The 21,405-nt window shown below is 44.9% G+C and overlaps 1 protein-coding gene across 5 annotated transcripts in view; it reads right to left on the reverse strand.

Moving 5' to 3' along the window:
* Positions 1–449: 449 nt before the first annotated feature.
* MYOF (myoferlin) overlaps positions 450–21,405 on the reverse strand; it is a 178,939-nt gene continuing 157,983 nt past the window's right edge. For 4 of the 5 annotated variants that reach the window (XM_061402820.1, XM_061402819.1, XM_061402822.1 and 1 more), the window contains 10 exons: positions 21,140–21,288; positions 18,853–18,992; positions 16,233–16,321; positions 16,047–16,142; positions 12,398–12,539; positions 9,824–9,923; positions 6,129–6,319; positions 3,920–4,029; positions 3,416–3,563; positions 450–998 (listed from right to left, as the gene is read on the reverse strand). In XM_061402820.1, the coding sequence (XP_061258804.1) occupies positions 960–998; positions 3,416–3,563; positions 3,920–4,029; positions 6,129–6,319; positions 9,824–9,923; positions 12,398–12,539; positions 16,047–16,142; positions 16,233–16,321; positions 18,853–18,992; positions 21,140–21,288 (1,204 nt within the window). In that variant the 3' untranslated portion in view covers positions 450–959. The other variant, XM_061402823.1, reaches the window with a different exon arrangement.

Here is a 21,405-nt window from a genome sequence, read left to right on the forward strand (position 1 = left end):
GTTTGTTTTTATTTCTATTGAACATTGGTACTATTTATGTCAGAGAATGTTTTTCCTGTGTTCTCTTCTAGAATTTTTATGGTGTCATGTCTTATGTTTAAGTCTTTAAGCCATTTTGAGTTTGTTTTTGTGTATGGTGAGAGAATGTGTTCTAACGTCATTGATTTTCATGCACATATCTCAATTTCTTCAGCTGCAAGATGGGGTTAATAATGTTACCTACCTTTTACTGGATTACCTTGAGGCCTAAGTTAGTTAATATGTATAAAGCATTAGAACAATAGTGTGCATAGAATAAATGTTAATTTATTATATTGGCAAGATTTGGCAATATGCTTATAAAGGAATTATAGCTAACTGCCAGGGCATACCATTCTATCCACTGACACCCAGACTAGAAGTTGCCTCTTTCTCAGTTTGGCCCACAGCTGCAACAAACCAGTATATGCTGAAGGTGAAATGTTTTTATTTGGGTTCATCACAGAGGTTGAATACACTCTTAAGACATTTATCCATACAAAATATAGCAATGGTTGCAAGCATAAATAACAATTCCTCTAACTATTCTACTATTTTATAATGCACAGCCCTTTTTGTGGACTACAGGTAAGAAGTATATGAAATCACAATGCAGAAATTCTCATGTTTGATTTCAGCAATTTACAAATTGAATTATAGAAGGAGGACACATAAAAAAAGATTTTTAAATGGAACCAGCCACCTTGAAAATTACTATGAAAAAACATGGTGAAAACTTTTAATACTTCAAAAGGTAAGATAAAAATGTTGCCTGTTAGCCTGACCTGGAACCTAGACGCTCTGGGAAGTGATGGGGCTCTGTGAAGTAGTGTAATATCCTCTGCAGTGTAGTCTCAGACACAGACTCATTCTTGGTTTTGTTCTGTTAATAGAGACAGGATTCTCTCGTTGCTGGATGACTCTTGAAGACTTTGCTTCTGTTATGCATTTGGTTTCACAATCTTCATTGACAAATAGTTCTGGAAAGGAAACAGAAACAGGGTTATATATATATATATACATACACACATATCTTAGGGATTATATAACTTAGGGATTCTTCATCATGGTACCATTGACACTTAGGACCAGATGATGCTTGTTGGACACTGCATTGCAGGATGTTTAGCAGCATCCTTGGCCTCTACCCGCTAGATTCCAGCATCACCCCCAGTTGTGACAACCAGATGTCTCCAAGCATCCAAATGTCCTGGGGGGCAAGATTGCTCCCAGTTGAGAACCACTGCTTTAAATCAACAGAGTCTAACTCAAGAAGAATAACTATAAGGGGTTTTCTAAATGGTCAAGACATATTGAGCTACCTACAATAAGAAAATATTGGGTTGGCCAAGAAGTTCATTCAGGTTTTGCCATAAGATCTTACAGAAAAATCCAAATGAACTTTTTGGCCAAGCCAGTAGTATGCATGTACTCACAGTTAACAAGCTGAAAGTATCTGCTGGGGGAAAAGGAAGACCCCAACTCCCTGCTCTTGGGGTTGTGTGACTATGCTGCTGCTGCTGCTAAGTCACTTCAGTCGTGTCCGACTCTGTGCGACCCCATAGACAGCAGCCCACCAGGCTCCCCCGTCCCTGGGATTCTCCAGGCAAGAACACTGGAGTGGATTGCCATTTCCTTCTCCAATGCATGAAAGTGAAAAGTGAGAGTGAAGTCGCTCAGTCGTGTCCGACTCTTAGCAACCCCATGGACTGCAGCCCACCAGGCTCCTCCGTCCATGGGATTTTCCAGGCAAGAGTACTGGAGTGGGCTGCCATTGCCTTCTCCGTGACTATGCTACTAAACACAAAATAATCTGTATTATTAATATGAACTGAAGGAGTGGTTTCTGAATGGTTGGACTCTCACTTCTCCACTGGGCAAACTAAGCTTAAACGCCCCCTCTTTGGTACAACCATCCTCAGCAATGGGGTCTGATGGTCATTTTTTCATACCTCTGGGCCAGCCTGCCTTTCATAGTAATTTACTTGTTCATATCCTGCAGACAAGCAGATCCGTGATTTGCTTGTGGGCAGAAGTCCTGCCTCGGGCATCTCTGTATTCTGATTTCTACCCTACAGCAGATGCTCAACTAATTCCTTGATTCTCAGAGGAATGAAGGCACTACTTCCAGGCACCCTGACAAACCTGCCATTTGAACTCCCTTTATGACTGTGGAGATTAAGGGGGATGTTATGTGATGTGGGCCTTAAAGAATGAGGGAGCTTTTAACAGACAGAACACAGGTAAAGGAACAGTCTTGGGAAAGGCATCCTGGCAGGTTAGGGCAATACTTGTTCGGGGAGGCCAACTCAATTTGGATGGAGTTCAAGGGTGTGTGGTAAGTCCCTCTAGTTGTGTCCAACTCCTTGCAACACTGTAGACCATAGCCTCTCAGGCTCCTCTGTCCATGGGATTCTCCAGGCAAGAATACTGCATTGGGTTGCCATCCCCTCCTCCAGGGGATTTTCCCAATTCAGGAATTGAACCTGTGTCTCCTACATTGGCAGGCGAGTTCTTTACCGCTGGTGCCACTTGGGAAGCCCCCAGAGTTCAAGGGTGGTGTAGGCTTCTAATGAGCCCAGGATGCATGAAAGGTCAAGAGTTAGGATGTAGGATGGTTTGGAACAAAAAGTCTGAAGGCAGAAAGATCCATCAGAAATGCTGGCTCTGGTTCAGACCCACAGTGATAAAGGCCTGAGGGATTTCTTCTAGAATTCCTGAGACCAAAGTTTTGTTTTGTTTTTAATAGACCCTGAAGTTCTACCTGTAATTCATAAAACCTGGAGAATGTAATTCACAGAACATAGTACTTTAAACTTTCCTAAAGCTGACAGGTTGTAATACCACAACTGCTATGTAGGTCATTTTTGTTGTTGTTTAGTTGCTAAGTCATATCCTACTGTTTTGTGACCCCATGGGCTTCCCTGGTGGCTCAGATGGTAAAGAATCTGCCTGCAATGCAGGAGACCTGGGTTCCATCCCTGGATTGGGAAGATCCCCTAGAAGGGGGCATGGCAACCCATTCCAGTATTCTTGCCTGGAGAATTCTCATGGATGGAGGGGCCTGGCAGGTTACAGTCCATGGGGTCACAAAGAGTTGGACATGACTGAGCGACTAAGCATAGCACAGACTATAGCCCACCAGGCTCCGCTGTTCATGGGATTTCCTGGGCAAGAATACTGGAGTGGGTTGCCATTTCCTTCTCTAGGAGATCTTCCCAACCCAGGAATCAAACCTGAGTCTCCTGCATTGACAGGTGGATTCTTTACCACTGAGCCACCAGGGAAGCCCCAAGGTAGGTCATTTTACTGAACAGCAAAAAAGGCAAGTACCAACTGAGATGACCAGCCATAATTCACACCCAGAAAGCCAAGACAAGAGGCCAAGGACTCATACCGGTAAGGAATACAGAAACACAGCCACAAAGAACAGCAGGATCAGCAGGATCAGCAGGGCAATGATGACCCACTTAAATCGGCGCCACACGATGAACTTCATGGTCTTGCACGGGTTGGTGAACCAGAGGAAGGAGGTTTCTGGTCGGCTGCATTGCAAAGAAATGGTTTTACCTACCCAACTCAGGAGGGACAGATATTTTACATCTCAGAGCGTAACACAGTTTAAAGAATAATTAATAATGTTTTACAAAGCCAAGGAAAGATATTATTCCCCTTAGTTGGCTGAGAGAGTCTTTAACCTTTTATGACTTCTAAAGTTGCTGAAGACACACTGGACTTTGGTTTCACGGAAAGGAGAATGGTTAAAATGAAGCCAGATCATCCCCCATCCCGCCTGTTCAGTACAAAATTAAGACAACAGCTAATCCATTGCATTAAGTCAAGTGGAGGGGGGCTTTCAGACTGCAGGTGTTTGGGGATCAGAACAAAGAGGGCCTCTCACTTTGGTGGGTCCAGCTTGGGGTTCATGTTGGGTTCATCCCGTCCCTTCCCAGCTGGCCTCTCGTCGGCCTCCTTCTCATTGAGGACTTCCAGCGTCATCTCCACTTTCCCCTTCAGTAAAGCAGAACACGTTAAACACATGACATCACGTTTCACAAATATTTTCACTTCGACCCAAGGCATATTCCCCGAGCAGTGATTTTTATTCTTGTAAAACAATCCTGAGATCGCCTTAAATCTTCCTCAAGAGATCTCATCACATTTCCTCTTCCATGTGTTTCTGAACTGACTCCTTGTGGGAAACTGAGAGGACAAATTGCTTTCCCTCCTCCCTGCTTTCCAGTCTTCTCGGATCCCCATCATTCTAACTTTCTCACATCCATCTCCTGGCCTGCTCACATTATCTCCCTTTGTAACTGTGCTTGGACCCAGATTAATTTGAATACTGCTAATGACAACAGCTAACACTGAGCATTTGTTGTGGGCTCCAGGAGAGCCTCCGTGCTTCATGGGACCCCTACTGTATGGAGCAGTGCTGGCACTTAGTGAGCATCCACTGTGTACCTGCAGAACAAAGGCATAAGTGAATGAATGAATGCTCCTCCCTGCTCACAGGTGCCTGAGTGGTGCCCTGGGCACTGCTTAAGCCTTTTACAGGGACACTCTCGTGTGATGCTCAGGACAGTCCTAGAAGTCAGGTACTGCTGTGATCCTCCTATGCACACGAGGACACTGAGGCTCCAAGAGCTCTAGAAACTTGCCCTCTCTGATAACCAGGCTTAACCGGGGTGGCAACAGGCTTTCTAGAACCCTGGAACCCACAAAGTCACCAGCAATTTGAGAACTTCTGATGTTGATGCTCATTAGGTGATGAAGCACAGATGCCTCCTCAGTCGACACGTCAAAGATGGGTATCTGTCTATGGCAGTGAAGTTGTTCAGTCATGTCTGACTCTTTGCGACCCCATGGACTATACAGTCCATGGAATTCTTTAGGCCAAAATACTGGTGTGGGTATCCTTTCCCTTCTCCAGGGGATCTTCCCAACCCACGGATCAAACCCAGGGTGGATTCTTTACTAGCTGAGCCATAAAGGAAGCCCAAGAATACTGGAGTGGGTAGCCTATCCCTTCTCCAGGGGATCTTCCTGACTCAAGAATTGAACTGGGGTCTCCTGCATTGCAGGTGGATTCTTTGCCAGCTGAGCTATCAGGAAAGTCTGTCTATGGCAAGGTAGTTCTTATTTCTAAGCCTGTTCTTTCAAATCTATAAAATGGATTCTGCTTCATGGGGTTATCAGAACTAAATGAGATTATGTACAACCTGCTCTAGAGTGGCAGGAAGCTACGCCAGGGACAGAGGAAGTGATAGACTGCAAAGGGCACAAGGAAACCTCTGGGGATAATGGGAATGCTCTGGAGCTTGATTATGGTGGTGGTTTCAGGAGCATATACATCCGTCAAAACTCAAATTGTGCACTTTTGTTGTCTTTTGTTTTAAGCTGAGTGCAGTTTACTTTATGTATTGGGTTGGCCAAAAAGTTCATTTGGGTACAGAAAAATCCGAATGAACTTTTTGGCCAACCCAATAAATTTTAAAGTTGTTTTAAAACACAAGATTATGAATGTAAGACATTTAGTATGTTGTCTAGTTTGTAATAAGTAGTATAAAAATGTTTATTATTAGTAATACACAATGAATTAAGAATTAAGTAGCCTTTTTGTGACAGGGCATGGCAATTCGCATTATTGCTTCTATGTTGAAATTATCTTGAGTTTCCCAAATGTGCTCATAACTTATGGCCTTAAAGTTCAATGGATGCTCACACTCCTTGCTTCTTCCATCTTTAAATTTTAATTTTTTCAAGATGAGAACAGCTTAAATTTGAAGTTGCTTTTTCTGTACTGAATTGTACTGGAAGCTCAGCGTAAATTAGCATTTCTGGTGAAAGAGAGTCCCACAAAAATATAGTATAATCACATGCACTCCCAGTTTTTTGACAATTCCAATCCTTCTATCTTCCACTCAACCCCAAACATATGTTCGCAGCATCTGCCACCTTCTCCTATAATCTCAGGTACAACCTGTTCCCAAAACTTAAAAGTACCACCAATTCAACCTTCCTTATCTGGAGCAAATCTACTCACAAAGGGCAAAACCTAAAGAAGAAAAGGAATAAACAACCCCCAAGCAGGAAATACTCATACATACAGCCATCACACGGGAGCCATCTTTCTCTGTGTAGCAAGGCCACCATCCTTTCATGGACTTCTGCTCAAAGAGAGAGGCAGTTTTCACTTTCAGGGGGTTCATGGCTTTGAGGTCTGGAATCATGTTCAAACTGCATTTCTCTGGTGACTTTGCTGGAATGATGGTATGATGCAAATCAAGTTCCAGGAAACCTAGCCAAGGAAACATTAAACCCAAATAAATTTCAAGTGGATCAGGCGATGTTCACAAGTAAACAGAATGTACTTGTCAGAAGAGAGGTCTAGACTGGGACTCTGAACAGGCGACAGGTGAGTTAGAGAAATGGAGCCTGGTAGACAGCTAAAGTTCTTTCCAGATAGGATGGAAAGTGCAAAAGCATCTGTCCTCTGCTCTGCGTCTCACAGAGGACTACCTGCTTTACTTCTCAGAGACAGGAGCATAAATAGAGTTCTTCTCCAAGCTCAAACTAATTAAACATCTAGGAACACAATTTCCACTGAACTTGGAATTTGCTCATGTTGGTTGTAAACTTCCCCGAACATTGTCATTTGGCTTTGGGTAAAGATAACTGGTACTTGGAACATGGGAAGCGCCATCGAACAGTCAAGTTCAAGTCTCTCCTAGTGTAACCTCAGAAATAAGAATTTGAAAAGGAACATTGAATTCTCATCAGAAAATTCTTCCCAGGAACTAGGAAGCCCAGCTCAGGGTGCCCAGAGAAGCACAGGTTTTCTTCCATGATGTGAGGTGTGAACTCTCTTGTAGTTAAAGACCATCTTTGATTGTCTTTGGGGCTTGGGAACCCCCGGGACCCCTCTCCTTCAGATAATTGTCTGGGTATGCTGGGTCAAGTCTATGAATTACTTACTGGGACAAAAGGTGGTCTTCAACAGGGATAGCAAAGAGCACCAGGGAGGTGGTGACAGGTTCTCTATAAACTTTTGGACTCAGAAACTGTCCTTCATCTTAATGTATCCATAGCCACAAGCCTTTCTGGAGTTTATGCCTGTTTTTATCTTGCCTCTCTCCGTTTGGTAATAACTGCAACCATTTACCCACTAGTTATCAGAGATACAGTCATCTCCTTATTTGTTGTCAGACTGTTTAGTTTCAAGGGAAAACTCTCTCCTGTTCTTCATGCAAATTAGCACACTCCTGTGAACAGGGAACACTGCCCGGCCTTCCAGTAAACAAAGTGCCACCCATTATCCCAGTTCTACAAGGGTCAGGACCCTAGTCGCTGCAGCCCCCACCTGAGTCTGTGACCCAAGGGGGATTCAAGATGCAGGGGGAAGCATTCTGACCTTTGGGTCTGGCTCTGGCTAGCTAAGATCCATATCTAAGGCAAAATTTCAATAGGTCCAGGATCTTGTATCTCTCCAAACATAGCAAAGCACTAAAATCATTAACTTGAGATATCTGTTCTTTGTGATTAGGCGTAATCTTTTGATGTTTGCCTGTTTTTTTCTTCCCCCCAGCCAAAACCTCTTCTATCCTGGCTCCTCAGAGCTCTCTGAGAGGTGGTGTCCTAGGTTGCAGTCCTCGGTAAGATGCCTGGACTCACAACTTTTAGATTGTACGTTTTTCTTCAGTTCAACACTTTTATACTCACTTGTCTGTTCAATTCTTTTTTTTTTGTACAAATCCATGTACTTTTTTTGTTTATTTTAATATTTTCTTTTTTTAATAATTTTATTTTTAAACTTTACAATATTGTATTGGTTTTGACAACATCAAAATGAATCCGCCACAGGTATACATGTGTTCCCCATCCTGAACCCTCCTCCCTCCCCATACCATCCCTCTGGGTCGTCCCAGTGCACCAGCCCCAAGCATCCAGTATCATGCATCGAACTTGGACTGGTGACTCATTCCATATATGATATTATACATATTTCAATGCCATTCTCCCAAATCATCCCACCCTCTCCCTCTCCCACAGAGTCCAAAAGACTGTTCTATACATCAGTGTCTCTTTTGCTGTCTCGTATACAGGGTTATTCTTACCATCTTTCTAAATTCCATATATACGCGTTAGTATACTGTATTGGTGTTTGTCTTTCTGGCTTACTTCACTCTGTATAATAGGCTCCAGTTTCATCCATCTCATTAGAACTGATTCAAATGTATTCTTTTTAATGGCTGAGTAATACTCCATTGTGTATATGTACCACCGCTTTCTTATCCATTCATCTGCTGATGGACATCTAGGTTGCTTCCACGTCCTGGCTATTATAAACAGTGCTGCGATGAACATTGGGGTACACGTGTCTCTTTCAATTCTGGTTTCCTCAGTGTGTATGCCCAGCAGTGGGATTGCTGGGTCATAAGGCAGTTCTATTTCCAGTTTTTTAAGGGATCTCCACACCATTAATTCTTATTAAGAACCAACTAAGCCAAAGCCACTGCACTCTGTGTTGTGAAGGGCAGAGGGATGAACAAGATGTAGCCACTGGCCACCGTGGGCTTCTCCTCTGCCAGGAAAGATGCTCTAGAGGCAGGGAAATGAGTTCAGGGCTTCTGTAATGCTGGCTTCGAGAAAGTTACGTCTGAATTGGCAAGTAGCAGAGATCATAGAAATAAGAAAGTAAATGAGCGTGATACAGCAGGTTACATTGTTTAGGAAAGAGGGAGGAAAGGAGAGGATGGCTTCAGAGGACTCTGGGTGTTTCGGCCTGAGCTACTGGGAGAGGCTGCGAGCAGGTATGAGGTCAGGGAAGAGAGGCTGAGTTTGATCTTAGTCACGATAAATTTGAGGTGCCAGCTGAACATACAGGTAAAAGGTTCCGGTGGGGAGTGGGGAATAATCATCGTGTGTCTTTTTTTCAAACTGAGACATAAATGACATACAGCACTGTGTAATGTAAGATGTATAGTGTGTTGATTTGATACACTGCATACAGCAGTCAGTGTGAGTCATCCCAGTATTTCTTGTTACTGTACGGCAGGCACCATGGCGGCCAGGCTGCACCTCCAGGTCTAGGAGTCATACCTTGCACAAAGCGAGAATGGAAGCTTTGCCTTCAACAGAGGAGAGGGTTGGTAAGTCACTGAGAGAGCCTGGGGAGGATCCACAAAACCCTAGGAGAACAAAGGCCTGTGTTTAAAGAGTGAGAGGAAGAAACAGAGTGGGCCAGTGAGACACCCAAGGCCTGGGAGAGAGAAAATCTGGACTGTGTGCTTTGCAGGGACTGGGGAGAGGGCTCGGAAATGGAGGGGCCCGCAGTGCAGGGAGGGTGCTTAACAAGGGCCTTTTACCACAGAGAAGGGTGGGGAGGAACAAGGGCTGGGATATTAGAGGACTGCAGTGACTTCAAGCCAATTCTGAGGTGTTGATGGGAGGGAGAAGAAGAGAGAGGGAGAAAAGGAAAGAGGTTTGGAAGTGAACGCAAGGCTGAGGCATACTTGAAAACAAAATTTGTGTCTTCATAACATGTCAGAAGCTGGGGCAAGAGCCTACACCAGGACCCTGAGGGTGGATGGGGCCCACACAAGGGGTGCCATTCACTGTGCCCACTTCTCAGAAGACCTGGGATAGTGCCCGGCAGGCCACAGTGCCCAGAGGCCATCCAGGCAGTGAATATGACCCCAGCCCCACAGGACTGAAGATTTAAATAACTGATTCCAAGTTCTAGTTGATTTAACTAATTTCAAGTACAATATCTTAGAGAAAAGTATCCACATGTCAGCCTTACCCAAGTAGTCATCCAGAGAAAACTTGTCATTGTCCCATATCTGAATGACCAGTCTGGGTGGGACCCGAAATTCAGTTTGGTCAATACTCCAGAAATGCTCCTAAAATGCCAAGAGGAACAGACAAGCCAAAATGACACAGATTACTGGACTCTTAAAACCCTCCCCTGGGGGGAGCCAGGTGGGCGTGTGGAAAACGCAGCCTCCTGGAATTGGGGGGGCGAGGCTTCCCCTGTCCCCAGCCCTCCCCCAACTCTCCCCCGCCCTCCAGTCCGTCTCTGGGACTGCTGCGCTGAGCAGCTTGGAACGTGGCAGTGGCGGCGGCGCACTTTCCCGGGCTGTGGCTGGATCAGCGTTGTGGTGTGTGCGCCCGGACCGGTTGACTGAGGGAGAGTGGGAGGGATAATAATTAAAAAAAAAAAAAAAAAAACCCTCCCCTGGGGCCTCTTGAAAATGCAACATCAAGGCACAGGACCTCTTGTCTCCTTTGCATCCCCACCCAAAACCCCATCTTCTAGCCTGCTGCCCCCGTTCCATGTGTATTATGTAAGGCAGGCAAGCACCCCAGGAAATCTCAAGACCACCAGCTGGGCGACAAAAAGGTTGTCCGAGGCAGTTCCCAAACAGAAGGTTTCCCCACCGCGTTTCTATCAGTGTGACTTCCTGCTGCCACTCCTGGGGTTTGGGGGTGGTGGGGAGGGTAATTCTGTCTCCTAAACACCACGGCCTAGTTAGATTATCCTCCCAAAGCCAAGCTGTTCTAGGCCAGACTGAAATATCCCCTGCTGGGGTGTTACTTCTGCCCAGCAATCTCCCCGCCCCACCCGCAACCGTCCCAAGGATGTCTGAGCACACTCCACATGGGGATGAGAGATGGCGGCCCACATTTCACTCTTATCAGTGCAGATTTTAAATTCCTGGCAGTTTTGGTTTTTGAAAAATACTGCTAGTTTTACATACTGTAAAACTAAGACCCTCTGATCCTTCAGACTCGAGTTAGGTGCACAGAGGACGGGGTGAGGTTCCTCCAGGTTCTCACCTCTGGTCCCTGCCTCTGCTCAGACAGTATCAGCCCAAGGATCATGACACCTCCAAGGCCTGATTACACCTAAGTTCCTCTGGCTCCAGAAGAAAGGGAATTCCCCCAATGCTTCATGAATTTGAAGGAAGATTATTGGGTTGTTGGTTTTTCAGATGACAGTCTGAGATGTTTCCCTTTGCAGGACTTAGAGGGCCTGGCTCTGAGGAGCCGAGAAGCCCGCTCTACCATTGTCTGGCCTCACCCAACTGTCCTGTGTGGGGTTACTCAGGATGCTGAGAGGTCCAGCTTAGATGTGAATAAATAGGAAAGGACACTTTACCTAAAGGCCTACCTGACCCCAAGCCTCTCACCTTCCCCCGGTCTGTCTCAACATTTGAAAGTATGCATAAGCACCAGGATGAGCCTCTGCATCTTTAAAAAGTGCCCTTGGAAGGCATGCATCTCACCTAAATGGAAAAAGTGCTCATTAGAGCATCAGCAGCGGGTAGGGCCTGGCCTGCGGGGACAGAAGGGGCTGCATCCTGATCCAGGTGTAGGGGAAGAGGTGACTGGGACAGAGCTAGGAAAAGTTTATGGAATGTGGTTGGGAGGGGAAATGGGACAAGGGCCTATAAAAGACAGCAGTTATTCTTACCGGCCCCACAGATTTTTCTTAGAGATTCTATTCCTCCAGTCCATGCAGTTTGGGGAGGACTGACGTTACCCTTAACTCTAGAGCTGCACCACTGGCTGGCTCAGAGAGGGGCACTCGGCCTCAGACAGGCCAACTCTAGGGTCCAATCTCAGAACCCTGGTTGGCGCCTTTGGGGACTTGATCTCTCTCTACTGAGACCTGCTGGTAGCCATCCTACCTCCACCAGGGAGTGAGGCTCATGGGTGAAGGCAGAGCAGAGGGGTGGAGGAGGTGACTGCAGTTTCTAAAGACATCAGTTCAACCTGGGCTCCAGGCGTTCCTTAAGCCAGTCAACCCTGGCCTTTTTAGTAATGTGAACCAATAAATCACATTTTTGGTACAAGCCAGTTTGAGTTCAGTTCTGTAACCCAGAGTCTTATAAATTAAGACCAGGAGGGCCCTGAACCCTCATGGAAGTGCTCCTAAAGGAAGGAAGGCAGATGCTTAAGTTTAATAAGGAAGATAAGTGGGAAATTGCACCTACATTAATATTTTGTCTCTGGCTAGCTAGTCCAACAAATCTCTTTATCAGGGGAAGAAATCGGTCTCCCGTGACATAAATACATACTTAGGTTGGGGTATGTATGGACACAGGGGGTCTTTAACCAGATCCTTCCCCCAGCTGCCAACATGTCAGGGAAGAAAAGCTGTGTTCCTTTTACTCCTAACTACACAAATACCTACCAGAGTTGTGTGACCTTGGGCAAGTATCTGCACCACTGGGGTCTCTGAATCCCCACCTCACCAAGAGGGAGCTGGACCCATGACCCCCAAGGTGCTGAGCACCTCCGACCTTTTCTCAGTGTCCACATTAAGAAAGACCATGACGTCCCTGCCCCACTGGCACATTTCAGAACTCACTTTTTTAGCAACGAGACAGAGCTGTTCAGCTGGGAGGTAGTCAAAAGGGAAGACGAATCTCCAGTTAAAGTTCCCTACGCCATCCAAGGACCTGTAATGGACATCTGTTTTCTGTTTGTTTTCTTCATTGCCAGGAATCCAGCTGAAAAGCAGAAGCAAACAGATTTAGCTCCATGTGATTGACAAGTAATCTAGCCGCAAAATCGTGCAGTGATTAGGAGAGTGAAGGGCAGGAGAATTAATGCACTTTTCTTGGGCAGGTTCCAGTTATCTACAGAGATGGGGAGGCTGGGGGTGGTGATTTATGAAGGGGAGGCACTCTGGTGCATCCGACACAGGTTGTAGCCAAATAAAATAGAATTCCTCTAAAACCAGTGCAGGAAACCCTTTAGACTTCAGTTAACAGGGATAAGGTGAAATTTTCTGGAAAATATCAACAACTTAGCTGCTATTTTGGGAATGGTGAAGCTTGCCGGTTATGATTTTAGTCTCCCTAACTATAACTCATTGCTGTCTGTCATCACCGCTGATAGGCTCAATGAATGTGGGTTAGTTCAAAATTTCAGCATTTCCTTTTCCATGTTTTACTTAAGCAAACAAAACAGGCACGACTCAAGTAATCTTACAGCTTCCTTTTTAAATTCTTCTTAAATGTACTATGATCACATTAATTGAGACGAGCAAGGGAGATGTAAGCTGCTGCATCCATATTCCTATCTATGAAAATTCATTTCTACCAACAAGTGAACATCTTAACTTTTGACACTTGGAAAGTTCTCTTTGGCCTGTGCCTGGCAGATGGGTTAGAGGGATGAATGAGCATGTCTGGGAGAAAGTGTTACCACATCCACCAACTATGGGGAAGACTTCTTTCTGGTTTGGAACCAGAGGCACACGAGATTTGAGACGGCAAAAGTGGTGGAATGCACGGATCTCAGTACCGACTACACATTGGCATCAACTGGAGCAGCTTTCAGAAATACTGCTGCCTGGACCCCCTAGATAGAGACTGTCAGTAGGAGGCAGGCCTGGCTGTGAACCTGCTCTGCTACTGACTCTCTGAGCTTCATTTCCCATCTGTAAAACGAGGCTAATGATACATGCTTCCTTCACATGGTCAGCCTGAGGACAAAATGAGAAAGGCCAGAGTGGGAAGAGGGAGATCCTTAACACATGTTAAGGATCAGCTACTATGAACCAGGTATATAGCATGCCTTCTTTTATTCTTTTCAACTGATAACTAGCTCCGTCTCACAGATGAGGAAACTGAGGTTCAGAGAGGATCTACGTCTCATATATCCAGTAAGGGGTAGAATTAAGTATAACTCCCAGGTCTATCTGACTCCTAAGTACAGGACTATTACTCTGCCTCAAAGGACCATGGAGACTAGAAACTCATGTGCTAATACTGGGTCCTATTATTAGTAGTGGTATTAATAGCAGTCGACTGGTAATTTTACTTTTTCTCGTCAACTGACTAACCAAGTAACTGAGTTGAAATACTCCTTTTGACAATTAACACTTAAGCTTTTGAACTAGCTCAATGAAGAGAGACCACACTTTTTGGCTATGACCGTGGTAGCTTCAGCTTATAACCCAACCCTATTGGCACCATCATCCTTCCCCAGATGGCTCACCCCTGTAGCTCTTCCCTCTCCTTTCTTATGAATCTTTTCACATTTTAATTTGAAAACAAGGTAAACAGCCACTCTCGGCGTATGTACTTGGATGTAATACCCATGTGTGTACAGTGCTAGGCATGTTATTTGTGCATTATTCATCCTTTCACATACAGTATTTTGACTTTTCATTCCAAATGTGACATGGTACTTTAAGTTTTTTTTTTAATATTTTGGCCATACCATGCAGCCTGTGGGATCCCAGTTCGCTGACCAGGGATTGAACCCATGACCCCCTGCTTTGGAAGCATGGAGTCCCAACCACTGGACCACCAGGAAGTCCTGACATGGTACTTTAGGTTGTATTTTATTCTTTGATTACCAGAGTTATCTCAGTCCAGTATTACTTGAGTTTGTTTCCCTGATTGGAAAAAAAATGCTTATGATAGTCAAATAAATTTGCATATATATAATTAGCCAGAATTAGTTTTCCTTGGGGAATGGTAATAATATCCTGAAATGAGAAAGAATAATGAAGTACTTGATGAAACATTCCCTGTGTAGAGTGAACCTAAATGACAATAATTATGTCTTTAACAAAGGTTTGATTGAAGGCCACTTGGGATCATAAGTGAAACTTTATTCTCACTTTATGAATATATTAAGTTTCAACAAGTCTTATCTTTTACATATCAAGGAACCAAACTCAATTCATGTGGAATAGTAAGTTTATGGTGTGACTGTTAATTTTATGTGTCAACATGACTGGCCGTGGGGTGCCCAGATTAAACATTATTTTGGGGTGTGTCTATGAGAATGTTTCTGGATGAGACTAGAATTTGAATCGATGGACTGGATAAAGTAGATGGCCCTCCCAAATGTAGGTGGCATCATCCAGTCTATTGGGGACCTAAATAGAACAAAAAAACAGAGGAAGGAGGAAGTTACCTCCTTTTGCTGTCTCACTGATTGAACCAAGACATCTCACGTCATCTCCTCCTGACCTTAGACTGGGATATATACCATGGGCTTCCCTGATTCTGAGGCTTTGAACTCAGGCTGAGTGACATCTCCAGCTTTCCTGGGTCTCTAGCTTGCAGGTGACCGGTTGTGGGACTTTTTAGCCTCCATAACAACTCTCTCTCTCCCTGTCTTTGTTTCTCTCTTTCCCTCTTTCTACACACACGTGCCTCCTACTTGTCCTTTTTCCTGGCGAATCCTGGTTAATGCACATAGTGGTTACTATCTGCCAGGTGTTATCCTAAATGCAATCTTCTGAATATTCCAGAGTGGTGGATACTGTCATTATCTCCATTTTACAGATGAAGAATAGTGAGCTTGCTAACTTGCCCAGCTAGTAGGGAAACCACCAGATTTCAATCCAGCTAATTTGAATCCAGAGTCTGAATTCTTAATCCTTGGGTTCTGTATGCATCAGTGTGTAACACAAAACTGACACCAACATGGATTATTTGGAATTGAATTATGCAAGTAACAGAATAATGAACACCTATGACACTTTACACATTGGATGTAGGCTCTCAGTAAATGTTGCTGGAATAAATGTTTTTAAAAAAGCTCTAATGTTTCTTCTTGTCCATGGATGTTAATAACTTCAGGTAATATAATAATAAAAAAAAAACACCTTGGGAGCTCTACTTCTGTCTCTAAGGCTTGTTACTCAAAGTATCAAAAAGGAATAAAAATGAACTGCATGACTCAAAAGTCTCATAAATAAAAAGTCTGCTTAATAAATGAAATAAAACTTTTCTTATAGGTATCAGATGCCGCTGCTCATAAATAACCTCCATACAGGCTTTTCTTTGTTCTCTCTCTCTGTCTCCCTGGAGCTTTCTTCCTAAGCAATGGCAGGCGGGTTCTTTACCACTAGCACCACCTGGGAATCCCAGTAAGACATAGTATCTTCAATAATCAAGATCCTGTAATGGACACCCTATAATGCAACACTCATGAAGGAGCGTCTGCTTTGTTCTCTGAGTCTGTCAGAGGCTCTTGCATGCCAGCCTTACCCTTTCACATAGATGTCGCTCATTTCCTCTCCTGTGATGCTTTTCTCGTCCAGGACAACATCCTTGGTGTTCCAGATAATCACACGCAGGTAGTATCTACGAGAAGCACATTTTGAAGGTGTTTTATCCTCTCAGGTCCTGAACCAAGACCCCAGTGAGACACAGCAGGGTCTCAAGATTACTTACTTCTTGGCTTTCCGGGGTGTGATGTTGAAAGGAGGGCCTGGTGGCCCCAGATTCTTGGGGAAAACATCCACCCACATCTGAAGTCTTCCCTAAGCCATTCAAAAATGAAAAGAGAAATGAAGTTACATTATGGGTGGTAGAGACTACAATCTTCTTTCAACTATCTTCAGTGAAACTACTGCGGGTCTCCTAATTTATTAGTCCATATGGAAGGCAAGAAAAATGGAGTAAAAGAGCAAATTGAGATGAATCTTCTACCTTCAGTGTCACGTAGGCCATCCACCCTCCGTTCTCTCCCAGGAGTCTCTACATGTGCCTACTTTATCAAAATCTGAGTCTTCCCTGGTTAATGAAATGAGGGGCTTGCCATCACTAACACAACCCCAAACACACATACTCCCTCTTACAGTGACTCTCAAAACAGTTTTCACACCATCTCTCGTCCATCATCAGACTGTCTACTTGCTATCAGTGCCAGTTTTGTGACACCCAAGGGTTTCTCCACTTACCTTGAGAGAGAAAATCAAAATAATGTAAAAATGTACTTAATTTTGTAAAAGACAGCCTGGCACTTTCAAAGCAGAGACTCAATGACAAAAACATTACCATTCACCAAAGGGAGGGCTCCCTGCATTGGCTTGCTAGGGCCCACCACCTGGAAGGGGGCTTGCAGGAACTTGGAGGGTGAAAGCCTGGACTGACGCCTGTGCCGCCATCTTGGTGAGCTCCCCTCACCTCCCTTTATATCTCTGACGGCTACAGACCAGGCCCATGTATCTGACTGGAATATTCTTCCAGACAGCCTAGGAATGCTGTTAACACACTGTATCAACCATACAAACCAATTTAAGTTCCCCAGACTGTTTCTGGATGTTCTGTATACTCTGCCTTCATGACAAAAACAGACTTAAAACTTCTTAAAGACGGTTGCCAAGGAAACCACTAGGTTGGCTTCCTAATGCATTGTGATCAAAATGAATTAACCGGGGCTCTTGGAAAGGGATATATTTTACTGTGATCCTTATTCTCTTCCAACTAATCTCGAGGGCTCAAGGGTCTAGCATACATCTAGCACACTGCAGAAATTAGCCATCTCCTAATTAGCAGTGTCTCCTAAGACCCAGCCAGTCTGTCCAATGTGGTAGGTAGAGGTGATGGAAGTATCGTGGATGCCCAGGGAGAAATCTTCCTTGCTTTGTTATGTTTTAAGACTATTCAGTTGAGAGGTGGGAGGGGAAAGAGGAGGAGGAATGGGCTCTTTGAGGGGAAGGAAGAATAATGAGAGAAGGAAGATACGAAAATAGGGAACAGAATAAAAGTGAGTGACAAAATAATCTAGTAAGCCCAGCCCACTTGTACTCACTTCTTAAGAGACCACGGTTCTGCTATCCGTATCAACAATATTTGCACCCATTATATTAATATTTCTTAAAGTGCGATTTCCTAACCATCTGCATCAGAACCTTTCTAGATACTTGTTACAAATTCAGATTCCTGGCCCCACCCCAGACTTACTGAATCTCTGCAGGCATGGTCTGGGAATCTTCATTCTAACAAGCTTCCACTTAGACTGCTACTGCTAAATCACTTCAGTTGTGTCCGACTCTGTGCGACCCCATAGACGGCAGCCTGCCAGGCTCCGCCGTCCCTGGGATTCTCCAGGCAAGAACACCGGAGTGGGTTGCCATTTCCTTCTCCAATGCATGAAAGTGAAAGGTGAAAGTGAAGTCGCTCAGTCGTGTCCGACTCTTAGCGACCCCATGGACTGCAGCCTACCAGGCTCCTCCGTCCATGGGATTTTCCAAGCAAGAGTACTGGAGTGGGGTGCCATTGCCTTCTCCACTTAGACTATTTTGTCATTTTCCGTGTCTCCCCTTGCTTCTCTGGGAACTGACCTTCCCCGTCACTATCCACATGGTGCCTGTGATGATCCATCCTGTGCACTGTACTCTGTCCTCCTGGCTAGAGCTTAGTGGTCTAGTGGTGGATGAAGGGACCAAGTTAGGGCAGCCCATCCTTTCCACATTTGGAAGCAGGTGGGGCTGCATTATAATATACAAAACCCAGAAACCGTCCACAATATTCTGACACATGGGAAAGTGCTCACAGGAAAACTGCAGGCTAAAGGAGACTCAGAAATAGACAAAAGACAGGGCAAGATCCTGGCCCAAGTTTGTTCTGAGTCACTATCACTCTCCTGTCTGGATTTAGTGAGTTACCTGAAAATTCTTACAATAAATCCCCCTAGTGTATGCATGGACGTGTGCTCTCAGTCACCTCAATCGTGCCCAACTCTTTGCAACCCCAGGGACTGTAGCCCACCAGGCTCCTCTCTCCATGGGATTCTCTAGACAAGAATACTGGAGTTGGTTGCCATTTCCTTCTCCAGGGGATCTTCCCGACCCAGGGATCGAACCTGCATCTCCTAGGTCTCCTGCATTGGCAGGCGGATTCTTTACCCACTAAATTCCCCTTGGGAATGAAGACAATCTGAGCTTCATTTCTATTTCTCGTATAGTTTAAAGTATCCAAAAGAGATAAACAAGGCAAGTCTGTGTCAGCTACTGCCACCACCTTTGGGGTGTGGATGATGCATGTTCAAAGGTGGAGGGTGCTTTACCTGGGAGATGTTAGGCTGGAAGCTGCTGTGCAAAGTCCTCGTTTCCACGTGTTCAGGAACCAGCCCCTGAGTCCTGAGGATGTAGAGGGCAAGGCGCTCCTCGGGGGGCCCAAGGTGCTGGTGCAGGATTTTGTTTGCTTCTGCAATATATATATATATTTTTTTTAAAAGGACAGTGAAACAGGGACAGAGATCCAGAAACAGTTCAGCCTTGAGGGATTCTCAGCACTTCGGCCCAGACTTTGCAGACACAGTCAGGCAGTGCCAGCATGTGAACTGTAGCCTGTGAAAAAGCTGTTGACAGAAACAGCCCCTGACCAGAAGCCCTGCCCAACCAAGTTCATTCCTGACTTGTGGAGACCGAAAACACTCCAAACTGCGTAAGAGCAACCCCCATTTGTGTTGGTGTCAGGGGCTCACGGCCGGACTCCTGTGCAGTTAGGTGTGGCCACGCGAACAAGGCAGGCTAGACGGTAACATAGGTGGAAGTGACAGGCGTGTCCTTCAAGGTCCAGCTCGTAATACCCTCTCATGTAGGATCACCTCTGGCACCTTCTCTTCTGGATGCAGTGACCTTAGACACCTGAGGTGATGACGGGCAGAGTTGCAAGGTGAAAGAGTCTGGTCCATGAAGGACTATTTGGAAGAGGGCCACCCACCTGTAGGAGTACCTGTTTTGAATTTATGAGAAATAAACTTCTATTGTGTTAAACCACTAACATTTTTAAGCTTAACTGTTACAGTAGCTAGTATCACTGTGGCATTTAAAAAACACAGACTCCCAAATTTTCTGTCACTCCTCCCATTGAGAGGTGGGGGTCTAAGTCCTCTCCTTTGAATCTGCAGACATATTTGATCACTAAAGAAAGGATGCTGTGTGACTTTTAAGGCTAAGCATGAAGGACCACACTGGTCTTCCTGGATCACTTGCTCTGAGGGAAGCCGGCAGCCATGTAAGGAGCCTGGGCGCCCAGACAGTGCCCTATGGGAAAGGCCTGGGTAGGTGCTCTGGTCATCAGTCCCAGGCGAGCTCCCAGCCAAGGGCCATCCTGGACATCAAGCCTTTGGGTGACTGCAGCCCCAGCCAACATCTGACAACAATCAACTGCCACTCAAGTGAGAAGTGCGCAGGTGAGCCCTTCCTGAATGGCTAACCCCCAAGACTGTGAGCAAAACAAAATGGTCGCTATATGGGGAAAGACTCTAAAAAAGAGTGGATATACATACATAACTGGTTCACTTTGCTGTACAGCAGAAACGAACACAACATTGTAAATCAAATACGGCAATAAAACTTTTAAAAAACATAAAATGGTTTTTTTTCAGCAGCTAAGTTTTGGGATGATTTGTTATGGGGCCAAAGTAATGGGAACAACCCTGACTGATACAGCTTTTGGAGGGTGTTGTTTGATTGCTGGGGTAGTTGTCTCCATCAGGCCATGTTGCTTGCTAGTTTATTTCCAATGCCCTTTGCAAGTTCTGATGTAAACAGCATCATTTGTTAAATATCTAATAATCCCTGATATTGACAAAGTCTTCAAGTCTTCTTTCAGATAGAAAGACAAACACGGTTTCTTACAATGCCAGGAATAAACAGTTGAGGATCAGGAAGCACTTTGATTCCCATGTATCTTTGTTCAGCTTTCTCTAGATATCCCATGTGCCCTCAAAGCCGGCCCCATGCCAGCCCCACCGGGAAGCCCTCTTCCCTACAAAACACTGAATCATGTGACAACTCGAACGTTCTATTAAGCTGATTTCAGTCTATGTCATAATGCAGTTAGCTGTGTATGTGTCAGGACAGACTGCCTTATAAATTACTGCTCAGGAAAGAGCAAGACCCCAAGTTCGGACATGAGCCAGATGTGAACTCAGCAGATTCTTCAAAGTAGCCCCCAGCATCCCTGAGCCTTCCCAGAGAGGGTTGGGAGAATGATGGAATAATATTGGAGGAGAAATTCTTGCACTACCATCTGAGCACTTCTGAGCTAATTATACATCACATGGAAATAAGTTAATTATTAGAACTTTGTGTTCAGAGCTCAAATGGCTATGACCTAAAAAGGTCAAGTGAAACATAAGACAGACAAGAAAACGTGTCCATTTTGACACCTGACATGTCTGCAAAACCCTAGTATAATGGGGCTTTTGTTAGACAGTCACGTGTATGAATTCCCTACGGTTTTAGGGTACGACTCTGCCCACACCCCTCCGTAACGCAAACCCAGCAGCATAGACGTGTTGCTGTGCCTTGCAACCAGCCTGCAATCCATGGCGGTGTGCTTACCAAATTCATCTAGGCTGTAGTCTTTTCCTCCATATCTGATGCTACTTCCATCTTCAGAAAGAACGGGCGGTGGGAAGCCTTTGAATCTGGCCACATTTTGAAGCAACTGTGTTGGTTTCAATTGATCTCGCCAGGTGTTTACTCCAGAACTGTGAATAATAATGCCACACTCAGAGTTACCGCAGGGCACACACGTTCTTCTTAGGTTTATACACACACATACTTAAAGGCACGTTCATGTAATGGGGGAACGGGGAATGCACTCT

Source organism: Bos javanicus, chromosome 26 (assembly GCF_032452875.1).
Source record: "Bos javanicus breed banteng chromosome 26, ARS-OSU_banteng_1.0, whole genome shotgun sequence".
Taxonomy (NCBI): Eukaryota; Metazoa; Chordata; class Mammalia; order Artiodactyla; family Bovidae; genus Bos; species Bos javanicus.